General features: G+C 33.1%; 1 protein-coding gene across 1 annotated transcript in view; it reads right to left on the bottom strand.

Moving 5' to 3' along the window:
- Positions 1 to 14,667, bottom strand: part of LRP1B (LDL receptor related protein 1B) — a 1,911,502-nt gene that overhangs the window by 815,277 nt on the left and 1,081,558 nt on the right. The window contains exons 9-11 of the mRNA XM_057505633.1: positions 12,967 to 13,138; positions 9,630 to 9,773; positions 5,615 to 5,851 (exon numbers count right to left, since the gene is read on the bottom strand). Of these exons, the coding sequence (XP_057361616.1) occupies positions 5,615 to 5,851; positions 9,630 to 9,773; positions 12,967 to 13,138 (553 nt within the window). The remainder of the gene's footprint in view (positions 1 to 5,614; positions 5,852 to 9,629; positions 9,774 to 12,966; positions 13,139 to 14,667) is intronic.

Raw genomic sequence — 14,667 nt, 5'->3', positions numbered from 1 at the left:
ATTTGCATGAACCTAAGCAGCAGTACAATTATAGTCAAGGTTCATAATCTTAGGCCTAGGTTAATAGAGGATTCCCCAGTGACTTCTGAAATAACAAATAAAAATTACATAAAGGTAAGAATAATTAAGCAACTGGGTTGAATGCATTTGTTTTATTTTAATTCATGTTGAAACTGGTAAAGTATGCAAAAAAAAATTCTACTGATCAGAATATTTATTAATATAACAATTATATTTGTAATAACACTTGAATGGTACTTTGGAGATTACCAAGTATTTTCACATTCTCTCTTTTGACCTTACCAGCAATTCAACATATACAAGATAATAAACTTCTTTATAGAAGCTTGTAGAGCTACTCTGAATTCATGTGTATATTGTGTGTGTTTGTGTAGTATTCTGTGTTTTTCCCTGACTGTACATGTGCATACATGCCTATTTTGGGTAGAAAGAAATAAGGGAAAAGATGTCTTCTTCTCCATGTTTACTAAAATCCACTAGCCACATGACCAATTCAATTTTTTTTATGACAAGACATTTTAAACCTAGGTTTCAATCTTCTCATATGCATGTCAACTTTTCAAGCAAAAAAAGACATACATTGTCTTAAAGTTTATTTTTTCCCAAAAATTTCATATACTTTATGAGAAATGAACAGTTATGAGAAATGAACAGTTATGAGAAATATCTATTTAAAACTATTTATGAAATTGCACCCATGTTTTCAGGACTCAAATATCCAGCAAATTCTGAGAAAACACCTTATTAATAGTCAACAAGAGTCATCTTGTACAAACTCAGAGGAACAACAATATCCATTAGATTTTCAAAAGTTGCAAACACTTGCAAGTCTCTTAACAGTTTTAATTAGGAAATGTCTAATGATGGACAAATGAATTCATTATTTCTCTTAAAGGTTAGTCAGAGTCTACATTTCCCAGGGTCTTAGAGGTTTTCTTTATGAGAAAGTTCAAAATTAAAGTCAGAAAAATGAGATTGATATTCACTTGTAATCTACTAGCAAACGCTATAGGTTGATCCTAATTCCAAAAATGTTTTGCAAGCCATAATCGCTATTTAAAGCTCATGGGAACTTTCTAACATAATTCATTGTGATGGCTCAACATGTTTGATTCATTGCTGTAAAAATCAATCTTTATGAGACTCTAGAAGTTCCTAAAGAATTATACAATGGTGAAGTTCATTGAAATCCAATAACAAATGGTAATCTTTAGGTGCAGAAAGGGATAATCTTACTCCAAGGTTGATGTCATTTGGGAACAGATCACATCCTAGAATCTGTTGTGAGTGGCTGCCCTAGGACTGGTGAAAGTAGAGGCCTGGAAATACTTCTGGAGTTCTGAAGTGGTTCTTGGTGGTTGTGTGTGGGTGTGGGTTTGTGAGTGTCCTGGTGTGTGTGCATATATGTGAGTGTGTGTCTGTCTATGTGGTGGTGGTGGTGGGAATGAGGGTACTAAATATTACAATGATGAATTATCAAATAATAATACCAGGTATAATACTGTATTTCAATACAAATTTGGAGGAACTGTTGGATTCTATGGAGAGAGTATGGAAATGGTGGGATAGGAGGGAGATGAAGACAGGGTTTGAGCCTTCAGCTGCTGGACAGGCCATCACATAAATATGGCACTACCCTTTATAATATGTCCTCCTGGCTGCACCTCCATTCCTAATATAAGAAAAAAAAAGAGCTTACTTTGCATCATGTCCAAACTTATTCATTGTTCTCTAACTGCTCTGCTCCTGGAAATGTCTTCAGTTAAAGGAAGAGTCTGAGATGTAGAAACAGGTACCTATTCCAGATGTCAATCAAGTGGAACCCACCCTAAGAAGTACAGAAGGTCAGCAGAGCAAAGTGATTAAAAGCACAGGCTTTGGGCTAGTTTCTGGGGCTATTGTAACAAATTTCCACAAACTTAGTGACCTTCAGTCTCCTCTTTAATTTTGGGTGCTATTGAAATGACAGTTTTTCTGTTACAGCTGCAGGCATTAGTATCTTTCAAACTCAGGAAAAATGCTTTGAGTGTTTTTTTTTAAAACACTTTAAAGGTATGAAAGATTATTTTAACATGCCTTCTGTTTAGATATATGTATCTCAGTGGAATTAATTTATATGGTTTAAAAATAAGCATTGCATTAATAGAATATATGCAATAATAAATTGAATAGTAAGTTATCATTTTCATATTTTTTTCCTTTCTGCTGAAAAGCATGATTCATACTATAGTGAAAAATGAATCTTGTAGAAGATACCCAAGGAGATAAAAGTGCATTCAATCTTTTAAAAAGCATCTATCCTGTTCTCTTAGAGTCTAACAATAATAACTGGCAAGGACAGTGAATGTAAAATCCCTGACCACTTAGTCTAATTTGCCTCCTGTTGGTAACTCCTTTTATTTTATACCAATGTATCCCACTTTATTTCCTTTATAGCATTTGCCATTATATTGTTCATTTATGTGTTTATTTATTATCTTTCTCCCTACTTGGAGAATATGAAACTTTGTACTGTCTGCTGCTACATTCCCATCACCTAGAACAACACCTGGTCCAGAGAAGGCATTCACTGAATATTTATTGACTGGGCAGATAAATAAAGCAGATAACTAATTAAAATAAATAGCACAAATTTTACAAAAATTCTGGAGTGTGAAAAAATAATTGGATTAGTAAATGTTTGCCCCTATAGAAGTGCATTATATGAAATCACTAATGTGTATTCATTTCAGATATTTTCACTAATTACTGAGATAAATCTAAATACCTCAAACACACAATTTTTCTTTCTCATGTATTTAATTACTATTTTAACCCACAAGATTCCACAAAGACTGCAGGATTTACTACATTAGGTTACAAAAACCTCTGAAAGAAAAAAAAAAGAAATAATGAATAGAGGGTTTATTTTTTAATGCTGTTGGTTTGTTTTTTCCTTATAGAAAATATCTGAGCTTATACATGTCCAAGATATTTATGTTTTATTCCCAAACAGCAAAATCTTTATAGCCTTGTACTTCAAACTATAGGAATTTATCTGACTCAGAATTTTTACCAAGCTTACAAAATCATTTGTCAAACCAAACATTGCCTCTCAATCTTCAGGTTGGATGGTGGAGACTCTAGTTAGATGAGTGAATGTATACTTAATTGTTCTGATTCTAAGAATCTTCAGTTGTCATTTGCCAGATGTAAGTTTTGTTTTGACATGATAATCACTTATCTTACCTTCTATTATTATTCCCCTTACTAGAAAGAAAAAAGATTAATAAGAAGACATTAATCTATACCTTGTATAATAATATCAAAATATTAAATATATTTCAGGTGAAAATCTGCAAAAAGTGCAGCATAGGGAATATAGTCAATAATACTGTAACAATGACAGATGATAACTGCATTCATCATTGTGAGCATTCCATAATGTATATGTGCTGAATCACTATTATATACCTGAAACTAATATTATATAGCAACTATATATCAAATAATAATAAGTAAATTATTTGAAGTGTTCTCATAACCTTCATACTACTACTACAGCAACACTACAAATAGGCCTGGCAGTGAAGGAGCTACAACTCTCTCTACTACTGCTGTGGCCGTGGTGGAATGCAAAGAACCACCAGTGTCCCCGTATGATATTGTTATTAAAATTAGGATTATTAGCCAGAACACTCAGTTACAGCCTAGGAACTGCTACGTGGTGAAAAGAAATCAAGGACTCTCTATATACATTTCAGTCCTTTTTGAAAATGTCCAGACAATCCAAAGGAATCCACTTAGAATGTGCAAGTTCATTGTCCATCTAAAGCTGTCAATCCCCTATCACCTGATACCACATGACAGAGAAAAGGAGGCAGACAGCCTTTGCCACATCCATTTAAAAGTAAAAATCTTAACTCTAATTATAGACATTCCTTGGGAATGTTAAATCATAGTGGATTTACATTGCCTTAATCAATCAGTAAACTATAAAAAAGGCAAAAATAGGGTTCCTTTTATTTTAGCACTTCATTTGTCACTTCTGGAAAGTATACATTTTATCACTAAAGGTTTGATGTAAAATGAACCCAAGTTGAATGAATAATCTTTGTATACTGCCCCAATTCCTTCTGAAAGACAGGAGAGACCACCATTCCTTTACCACTCAAGCTGTATATAATTTTAATCCATATCTGCTTTTATTTCCTCCCCCTTCTGTCTGATTCATTCTGCACTCCACTACCACACTGATTCTCCTAAAATATTTTGCCATTTACATTATTCTTTGGCTCAAGAGTATTTCCTGCCTCTTAAGTCTTCAGGATTTGATCCAAGCCCTTGGCTTCACACTAAAGGTCTCCCATTTCTCCACCTTTCACTCTCCACGGGTCTTCTGTCGCTGTCACCTGCAAACAAACCTCCAGTAGTCTCCACTTAATGTTCCCTCATCCTCTTTCTGGAGCATGTGCTTTGTTTTTGTCTTTGTGTTTATTTGTTTTATGGAACCTCTGGTTACTGAAATATCTTCCCTTTCCTTTTAACATTCTTCTTTTAAGATCTAATGCAATATGACCTCCTCCACAAAAGATTCTCTGGGAAAGATACCTTTTCCTTTCTGCAGATTCTTATTACATGGGCATTCTCCATTAATCATTCTCCATTAAACATTTCTTCAGATCTGCTTTGAACTTATTAATTAAATTAAGTGGTGCAAAGCTTTTACATTTTTGTGTGCTTATATTATACCCAAAGGTAGGTTGCTGACTACTTGAAAGTACTAGCCATTTCATAAATTCCTTTAATCTCTTGTGATAGCTAGAACATTGTCCTTCATATAAGCACACAAATAATGTACCCTAAATCAAGGATTTTTAAAACATTTCATAGGTAAGCAGGCTGTGTATGTCAGGAAACTGATGTCCAGAATCATTAGTTAACATGCCCAGATGGTAACTAGCAGCCAAAGATTTGGTATGCTTGAATATTAAAGATCTCTTCTATTTATGGCAAAGTTATATTATTTCATTAATTGACTGATTGTTCTTAAGCCAAGCAATTTATGAAATCCATGTATGGACATACGGCTTGTATTATATAGTTACAAATAAATATGGGTGTAAACAATTAAAATTTCTCTGGGGATTCTAATATTTCAAGAGCAACTCAAGAGAACTCAAATTTAATGACATAAAGAAGTAATATGCAAGAATTACAACAATGCAGGCATTGATGTCTTTTAATGTTCTTGGAGTGACATGACTAATAGTCTAGTGAGAACCAAATATTATAAAAGTCTAATGTCCCATTAAATCTTAAGTTCTTCAATATAACACTGTAAACATATATTTGTATCCATTTTCCAGGTGGATATACAGCTCAGTTTAATTCCTGTAATATTTCAGATGCAGCAGACAATTGCAAGTTCAATATAATATACTGGCATGTGAAAAACATGTAGAAATAATGTAACTGTAGAAAATTAAATTAACAAATATTTAAAAAACAGTAACTTGGATTCTGGTTGTTAGTTTAACATGCATTGGAGTTATCCTTTTAAAGTGCCTTATCTCTGAGCAGTTTGATGTTTATGTTACATATTGCCACTTACCATCTTTCAGGATGGTTTCTCGCTCTGTGCCATCTATCTTCTGCCGGCCTATTAGGAAACTGGTGGTATCAGCAAAGTAGATATGATTGGTTTCTGCATGAAAATCTAAAGCACGAGGGTTTACCAGATTTTCAATGGGGATCATGTATTCATCAGCTATCTTGGTATTCAAATCCATTCCTCTAACAATTCCTGGGCGTCCTTTCCCATAAAAAAGGAACAATTCATTCTTTGGTCCTGGAGAAGAAAGATTACAAACATAAACAACTGATGCTGCCTAATCTTCTTTACACTTTATAATGCCACGATTTAATTAACTGGCACAATTACTGTTTTTTAAATTCAATACCAAAAATTAAACTCTAAAATATGCCAAATGTATCTTGGTGCAAGAAGGCCAGCTAATTGGATTACTTTAATTAAAACAGAAATTACTTCACTGAATGAGTTATATTTAGTTAATTATTCTTTTGTCTGTAACTATGTTTCAAAAACATGACAGATCACTGGATAACTTGTAAACTGCAAAATGGACATTTATTACAACTTCTGGTGCATTTAACTTTACAATTCATTACAATCTATCTAACACATTCTAGAGATACTAACTGTAGCATTCATTATGTTTGACAAAGCTAAAGACTTCAGAATATTTAAGACATTACCCTGCTCAGAGTTTGCATCTATAGACTTTCAGAGGCAAATAAAAAAAATCAGATAGCATCATATACTTGTGTGCTAATATATTACATTTGTTTAAATGTGCAATTTATTATTTTTTAAAGAAATGAAATCCTGTGCCAGTTACAGCCTCACTTTTTTCTGCATGTCTTAATTACAATGTTAGAAGTTGATGCCTCTGATTGTACAACACAGTCCTTATCAAAATCAAAACAAAACAAAAACAGCCCCCCAGCCTCCAGTCTAAGGAAAAAGAAAAACTATCTTCTGGGTTAAAATGCCAGAATTGAAGTAGTTTTTTAGTAAATTGACACTTTCAGACTTTTATATGAAAATATATGCAAGTCTCTCCAATTGTTAAGGTATCCTACAATTAGTTTAGTCTATATAATTCAGAAAGAAATTCTCTAAATGAAAAAGAAAACATACTAAGCTTTATTAATAAATCTGAGTATGCAAATGACTCATTATATTTGGACAATAAGACCATAAGTGAAATGCCTAGTAGAGTTAAATTACTACATTATAGAAAATCTGAAGGGAAAAGAAAAAATAAGTAATTAGTAACAAGCTCAAAACTCTCAATATAAACTATACTATTGTATATATTTTCTTTCTACATTAATGTTATTGAATATTAAATGCATATGAACATTTATTAAATGTGTATAAATATTTAATGAATGTATATTAAGTGTATTTATGATATTTTAATATATAAAGAATAAAAATAAAACAAATCCCATGTACCTAGCACAGATCTGAAGAATATTTCCAGAGCATGGGAAAGCAAGCACATGTCCAAAACCCATCCCCCTTACATCTCACTGACACCCAATATCCTGATTATTGTCCTCATCATGCATTTTTAAAAAGTTTCAGCATATATATTGCATGTATTTCCAAAAATTAAATTGTTTAATTTTGCATATTTAAAGTGCTTGTGTGAACATGTGTGAGTTAATTTTATTCTTATACCATTCTTGATATCCATCCATGGTTGTTGTACTCATCATTCATTCATTTTCACTGCTATATTATAGTCCATTGTGACTATTTAAAATTTAATTTGTCTATTTTCCTAATGCACAGTTACTTATAGAAGAGGACATTCAATTTTGCATTATGCTTTTATTAAAACTTAGCATCAGAATTATGTTCTGTATTGATCCATCATTTTAACCCTTATATGCTTTCAGTATGATCAGTATGATATATGATAATTCACCAAACCATTAACCAGTTGGTTTTATCTTTTCACCAGAATAATAATACTGAGACAAGCATTGTACACATTTTATTAGATGATCTATTATACATTTCCAGAGATGGAATTAGTGGGTAAATAATATTACATCTTCATTATGCTTACAGCTTTTTAGTGTCTACCTACTTTTAAGAGTATTTTCTTTAAAAACTGTATTTTATATTATTTGAAAGTTGTGCAGATTCATTTGGAAATTAATATTCCTGACTATTTCTTACCAACTTCACACGTATAGATACTTTTGTTTTTTAAAAAATAGGGATCTTTTATAGAGAGGAACTATCATATAGTCAGCAACTTCTCATTATTGGACATTGTAGTGTGTCTGGGTTTTATCATTAGAAATATACTTACAATGAATTCTTCAGCCAAAATTGGATAATTTGTTATAGGATATTGCCAATTTTATTTATTTATGTATGTTTTATCAAATATCTTTCCAATAGTGATGCCAATGTCCAATTCTACTTGCATCACTTAAGAACACTTTTTACATCACACCTATTTTTCTTAATATTTGCTTTTGCTTATGTTTTTAATTGGTAATTGGTAAACCTGGTACTTCACTGATGTGTGTACTTGTGTGTGTGTGTTTTAAATAGGAATGGTAACTAGTTGCTCTGTTGTTTCTTTAGTCGCTTTTTTAGTCAATATCTCTTTTAAAGTTTCTTTCGGTGTTTTCCTATATTACAGACAACTGAAAATGGAAACTACCTTTAAAGATACTAGTATAGCCATAGTTCTGGTTTTGATTGAAGTACCTAAAATCAGATTTACTAGCTCAAGTTTGGAATATGGAAATGAGGCTACCTTTTTTGCTACTTCTGGTATGTATTAAATGGAAAAACTGAATTTTTCCACATCAGTCTTCTTCTTTTGTGTGTATCAGCAGGCAAGGAAGAGGGTGTTACTGTGCTTTTCTTTTGTTTCCCAGTAGGAATTATCAGTTGTGACATATTACTGGAGCTGATAGTTGTAAGTGTAAGTTATGGATCCTTGAACATGAGACCTGCTATCTTTATACTCCCAGAATTTAATACAAAATTAGAAAAGAAAAAAAATACTAAAATGCATATATTTTATTACAATTGAGCTTCTTGGGTTCACTACTTAAAAGCATTTGTACTATTGATTTAACCAATTGGACTTAATAATTATAACAATTAGTGGCTTTGTTTCATAGTCCTCAGCAAGCACATGACAATAAGTAAAAGAGATGGCAGCACAGTGACCAGAGGAAGCACTGACAGAAATAAAAAGCCATCGCTATGACAAAACACATACTGTAAAGCGCAGTCATCATAACTTTAAAAATTACAGCATTTGGGGGACATTTAAAGACCAACAGTCTTAAATTGACTCTATTTCTGTAAGGAACATTCTACTGTATCTGATCATGAACACCCCAAATAAAGGCCTTAACTAATCTTTGTATAAAATTTTAAATTTAAATTTACAAAAGTCATTTATTTTAAAAAAGTTACCTTTTAAAAATAAAGAACAATTAAATTATTCTGGAATATTTCAAATATATACATATACACACACACTATAAAGTTTTCAGTAAAATTGTTATACAGATTGATATCCAATTAGTATAGCTCTGGTTATCTAAATTTATTTATTCACTCCACAGTGTTGCTGGATAAGGTGAAACATTACTTTATGTGAATTTCTGTTGGACTACACAGCACACCTATAATTAGCAGTAGCATCTTGGTTCAAATAAGAGAAAATCAGATCAACCAATGATTTGTGCTCATTAGATCAGAATCATACTTTAGGGAATTAAGGAAAAGATCTTCCTAAAAATCTTCCCTAAAGGATGTTTCTGAAGATCCACAAATTTAGTGCCTTTACAGCCTGATTCAATTTCTCATTCACATTGTCTCCCTCTCACACACACACACACACTAAATACTGAGAAACATGGCTGGTATGTATTTGCAGGCAAATTTCACCTGATGAAATCTCATGTAATAACTGATGTCGATGCTGCTAAATGGTACTAAAAACCGAATTTTGAAGCTATAGCTGCTGGCAAAATGTTTTATTTTAACAACATACTTTTGCATGACTTGCCATCACTTCCCAAGTTGAAGCCAGTCCTGCAGCGACAGGTCCGTGTTTTGTAACTGCTGCAGAGCAGACAGATGTGTGAACATCCCCCTGGCATTCCATACGGATCCACTTCACATGCCTGGCTTCTGACTGCAACACATAACAAACAGTGCACTTGAAATTCTCCGAAAACAAGATAATTATGTGCATCAGTATGTCAAAACTTTTAACAGTGCAAAAAGAGGGAATCCTTGTAAAAACCTATACATGAAACTGTTTAATACCTTAATCAATTGGAAAAGAGTTCAAACCCCATAAAAGAAAAGGTAAGGATTTGCCAAAATGCTCCTCAGGCTATATTTTAAAAAATTATAATAAAATGCTTTTATGTTAATTTGTTTGCATATAAGCAAAATAAAAGTAATATGATTTTTTGGTATATACTTGTACTTTTTTAAAACATTCATTTCTTACAAATATAAAAAGGCACTGTAAAAATATCACAGGGTAGGTGATGAGCAGAGAAAGGATTTCTTTTTAAATAGTCCATTATATGGGTACCAACCTAGAAGAAATACAATTCAGTGGCTATCTTTATTGAGAAACACTGAGAAAAAATATTTTTCTCTCAATTTTGTGGCCATGACCATTTGAGAAACTTACCACAAAATGAACTGTGTGTGTGTGTGTGTGTGTGTGTGTGTGTGTGTGTGAGAGATACTGTAATTGTCGAAAGGGGGCAGATTTTGTGCATGGAGATTGAGGAGTAGAGAATAATTCATGAGCATAGAAGTTAGAGAAGAAAAAAAATAGGAAGGTATTATATGGAGAGGATGAGAGAAGGAAAGATGGATTAAAGAGAAAAGGCTACAGTAGAAATAATGTCAGTAAGATTTTATATATTATTGTGATTATATTTCTTTTTTATCACTATTTGAAAGTGTAATGAATAACCTGGCAATTTTCTTTTAATAATAAAACTGCAATGCTTTTAAAACTCATGCCACATGCTTTTCATATGCCTCATTCTCTAAATGAAGAGATGAGTGAAATGTAGTCTGAACTAGTTTTTCACACAAGTGTTGCTTTTATTTGCCAGTCTCACTCCATTTCTATACTAGATCAGATCTCTTCTCACATACTTAGCAACACTCCACTTTCTGACTTTCATCATTATTTCTGCCCTTTCCATTGCATCTTGGGGAAAAAAATTTCTTGTCTTAACCTTAATTCCCACAGCAATCCCTCAGTTATCTCCCCATTTCCCTGTTCAACTTTCCCTCGCCACTTCTCGAGGTTATTGATGCCCATTTTCTACAATTCCTTTGCTACCTGTCTCTCAGACCCACTCTACCAAGACATCTACTTTACCACAAAATTGTTCTCTTCAGATCCCTATAAGCTTCAGCTGCTAAATGCAATGGCCAGTAGATTTAACAAGCTTCTTCTCAGTCTCCTATCTTGGTTCCTCCCATTCCATCTGACTTCTCAGCGGAGTGTCCCAGAGTCTATTATTTGTAATTCTTCTCTTCCCCATCTATAGTTACTGCCTTGGTGACCACATCCATTTGTATGGCTTTAAATGTCATTTATAAGCCAATGACTCCCAAATTGCTATCTCTATCCTGGACTTCTCCCAGAACTCGAGACTTGTATGTTCAAATACCTCCTTGATATCTCATAATAGATATTTGAAATAAATGTGATAGTTATATTTTCTTTGCCCTCAAATTTGTCCCAAATTTAGGTTCCCTAATCTCAGAATAACTCAATTATTCGAATTGCTAAGCCCAAAACATTTTCATCATATCATTATTTACTTCTTCTTTTTTTTTTTTTTTTTACTCCCCACCTCCAATCCATCAGGAAATCCTGTTGGCAGTACCTTTCAATATATCTTGAATATAACTACTTCTCACTCCTTCACTGCTACCATCTTGGTCCAATTCACCATCCTCTGTAACCTTCCACCCTTGTCCCCCACAACCTATTGTGCACACAGTAGCCATACTGATTCCTTTACAAAGCCATTCAAATTATGAGACACCTCTTCTTCCTAAGGACTCCCAGCTCACTAAAAGTACAAGCAAACATTTTTACAGTTGTCAATAGGACCACTTGTTGGGTCCTCTTTCAGTTCCTCAACCTCATTTCCTGCTTTTTTTGTCCTTGTATACTCTATTCTAAATATACAGGTCTTCTAGCTGTTCCTTGAACAGTCTAAACACGCTCTCCCTCATTGTCTTGTGCATGCTCACCTCTCCACCTGCCATGCTCATGTCTCTCTTCCTCAGTTACTTCAAGTCTTCATTCAATTAATCTTTTCAATGGGACTTCTCTGACCATCCAATATAAAATTGCAAACTATCCCCATCCCTAACAGTCCTTATCCTCCTTATCTGCTTTATATTTCTCTGTAGTATTTGTTATCTTCTAATACAGTAATGATTTGCTTTGCTATTTTTTTAATTATATCTTTTCTTCTAGGATGTAAATCTCATAAGTTTTTATTTTGTCTATTTTATTCACTGCTCTATGTGGAATAGTTCCTGACATACAGTAAATGGCCGATGAATCATTAGTGAATGAATAAGTGCTGATATCAAACTCTACTGGTATCTAGAGAATTCCAAGTATGAATTTACTATAAATATATTTGTGACAACACATTACATCAATTGAATCTGTGTTAATGTTTATATAATTCTACATTAATTTTAAGTTAAAGCACAAAAAGAGGGTGGCTATTTTGGGTGGTGGGTTTTGTATGTCACATTTTATAAGACTGAGCCTAAACTGTACTGATGAATAAGCATCACTGACCTAATATGGAAAATTACTAGTTCATATTTTTGAGAAATACTTAGAAACATTGCAAACTTCTCAATAAAAGTTTCAAATTAATATGTGTTAAAGAACAAATAGGATGCTACATCAAGAAACCCCAAAGAAAAAAAAAAGGACAGATACTAAAAAGGAAGTCACCTGATTTGAAATTTGTCTCTCAGAATGACACCAAAAACAAAACAAAACAAAAAAATCCTTAGCATTTTGGCATCTGAGTTTTCTGTCTATATATATCACAATTGAAAGCTCCTTCCTGAATACAAATCTAGCCATCATTTCAATTCTATGGCTGTAGAAATGAATCACTAGGAACTGAATGATTTGTCATTTAGACTTGTGGAGGGGGCTCTATTCCATTTTACCGAGCAGACATGTATACTTTGCTACCAAATACAGAATTTATGATTCACCTCCTTCACCACCATACAAAAGCATAAGGACTACATCCCCATTCAATCCACCATTATGGAGACTCTAAAGAAGTCTTGCATCCTACCTGTTGGTTGAGCTCTTTTTTGATAGATTCGAATTCCACGAGCATCTTCCATTTTAATTAATGAATGAATATCACTGCCATTAAATCGGTTTATCCTTATGATATTGACATTATCAGAATTGATTGCATACAAAAAGTCTTCAAACACAGTTATACCATAAAGATGTCTGACCTATAAAGTGGGGCAAAGATAAGTATGACTTTTAATTATGCTGCTTTCAACTTGAAAGAAAAACTGGTTGCTATTTACTGATGTGGAAAATTCCCATAGTTGGAAAGTCACAAGCATATTATCTATTTTCACTCAAAGAATTCAACATTTCACCAATTAAAATTTTTCTCTGAGAATAAAACATGCAGTACCAGATAAAGCAGTTCCAAATGTGTGGAACAGAGTTTATTCATGTTTCATTGGGAAAACATGCTCAGTAGCTAATTTCCAAAATCTAGTAAGAACCAAACTTTCAAGCATATATTCAATTATATGCTTATAGCACTGTTATATAAAATTTGAGGTATTTGTATGGGCAGCTTGTTCATATAGTTAAGGATATATCTGACAGCAAAGCTGACCTATGAAAGAACTGATGAGGAAACACCTTTGAAATTTGTTTCATTAGTTCAAAATCCCATTCTTTTTTTAATGCAGGTTACATTAGACTAATATTTGTCCCAGCAAGCAAAATAATAAATAATGAAATCACATATTTGGAATAACTGTAAATAAAGTGTCAATATTTACTCATGCTATTTTCGGGTCATCTCATTGCTTCATGTCTAAGCTAAAAGTGAAAGATAAAAATTAATGGGGAGGGTCATTTTTTTCTAAAGCCTATTCATAATGGAGACAGGGCTATTTGCTTTGAGAACAGTATTTATTCTACTCATGACACTTCAGCACTGTGACTCTCCTTGGCAGAGGTCTTAGGGATTGCAAGGAGGAACAGACATCCTGAAGTCATGGAAAGCTTCCAGAAGCAGAGGAAGAATGAGTATACTGACTTTCTCCTTCAAAGGCACATGCTAGGCACACTCCTTTGGGTATTCCCTGCATTATACTTAATTTAAGTTACGGTCCAGCTCCGAATGACAGAGCCGTCAATCGATATGCTGTAGAGAATCTGATGAAAAAGCTTTAGCCGCTATTTTTTGGCACTATATTGTGCGTCCGTGCACTTTAATATAGATACATACTTAAGAAGACTGGAGAAAGTAGGTACAATTTGACTTTAAAAATTTCCATAGAACAAAGTGGCAAAATTTTCTATTTTAATTAGGAAATCTTGTCAATTCTGAACTTTAAGCAAAAAAGCATTGGATTCATTATTTTCTTAACATATATGATTCATCATTACTATTTCTGGGTCTCTCATATGGGATGTGACTAAAAGAAGGCTGGCTTTTGCATGCTATTTTTGGTCATATCTCATTTCTTCATGTCTAAGCTAAAAGTGAAAGATAAAAATTAATGGGGAAGGTCATTTCATGTTAAAATCCCAAATAATATTTTTCTATTTTATGTTGTTTCCAATATTTGTTTTTTTTTTGTGTGTGTGTGTGTGTGTGTTTGTGTGTATGTGTGTGTTTGTGTGTATGAGGCAGGAGAGCAGGAAGGAGGGAGAGAGGAGAGGAGGGCAGGGGAGGGGGAGAGGCCATATATGTATTTACTAATATCATTTTCCACACAGCTGACATCACATT

This window comes from Manis pentadactyla, chromosome 8 (assembly GCF_030020395.1).
Source record: "Manis pentadactyla isolate mManPen7 chromosome 8, mManPen7.hap1, whole genome shotgun sequence".
Taxonomy (NCBI): domain Eukaryota; kingdom Metazoa; phylum Chordata; class Mammalia; order Pholidota; family Manidae; genus Manis; species Manis pentadactyla.
The sequence above is the reverse complement of the archived record's forward strand: the minus strand, read 5'-3'. Positions and strand labels throughout refer to the sequence as shown.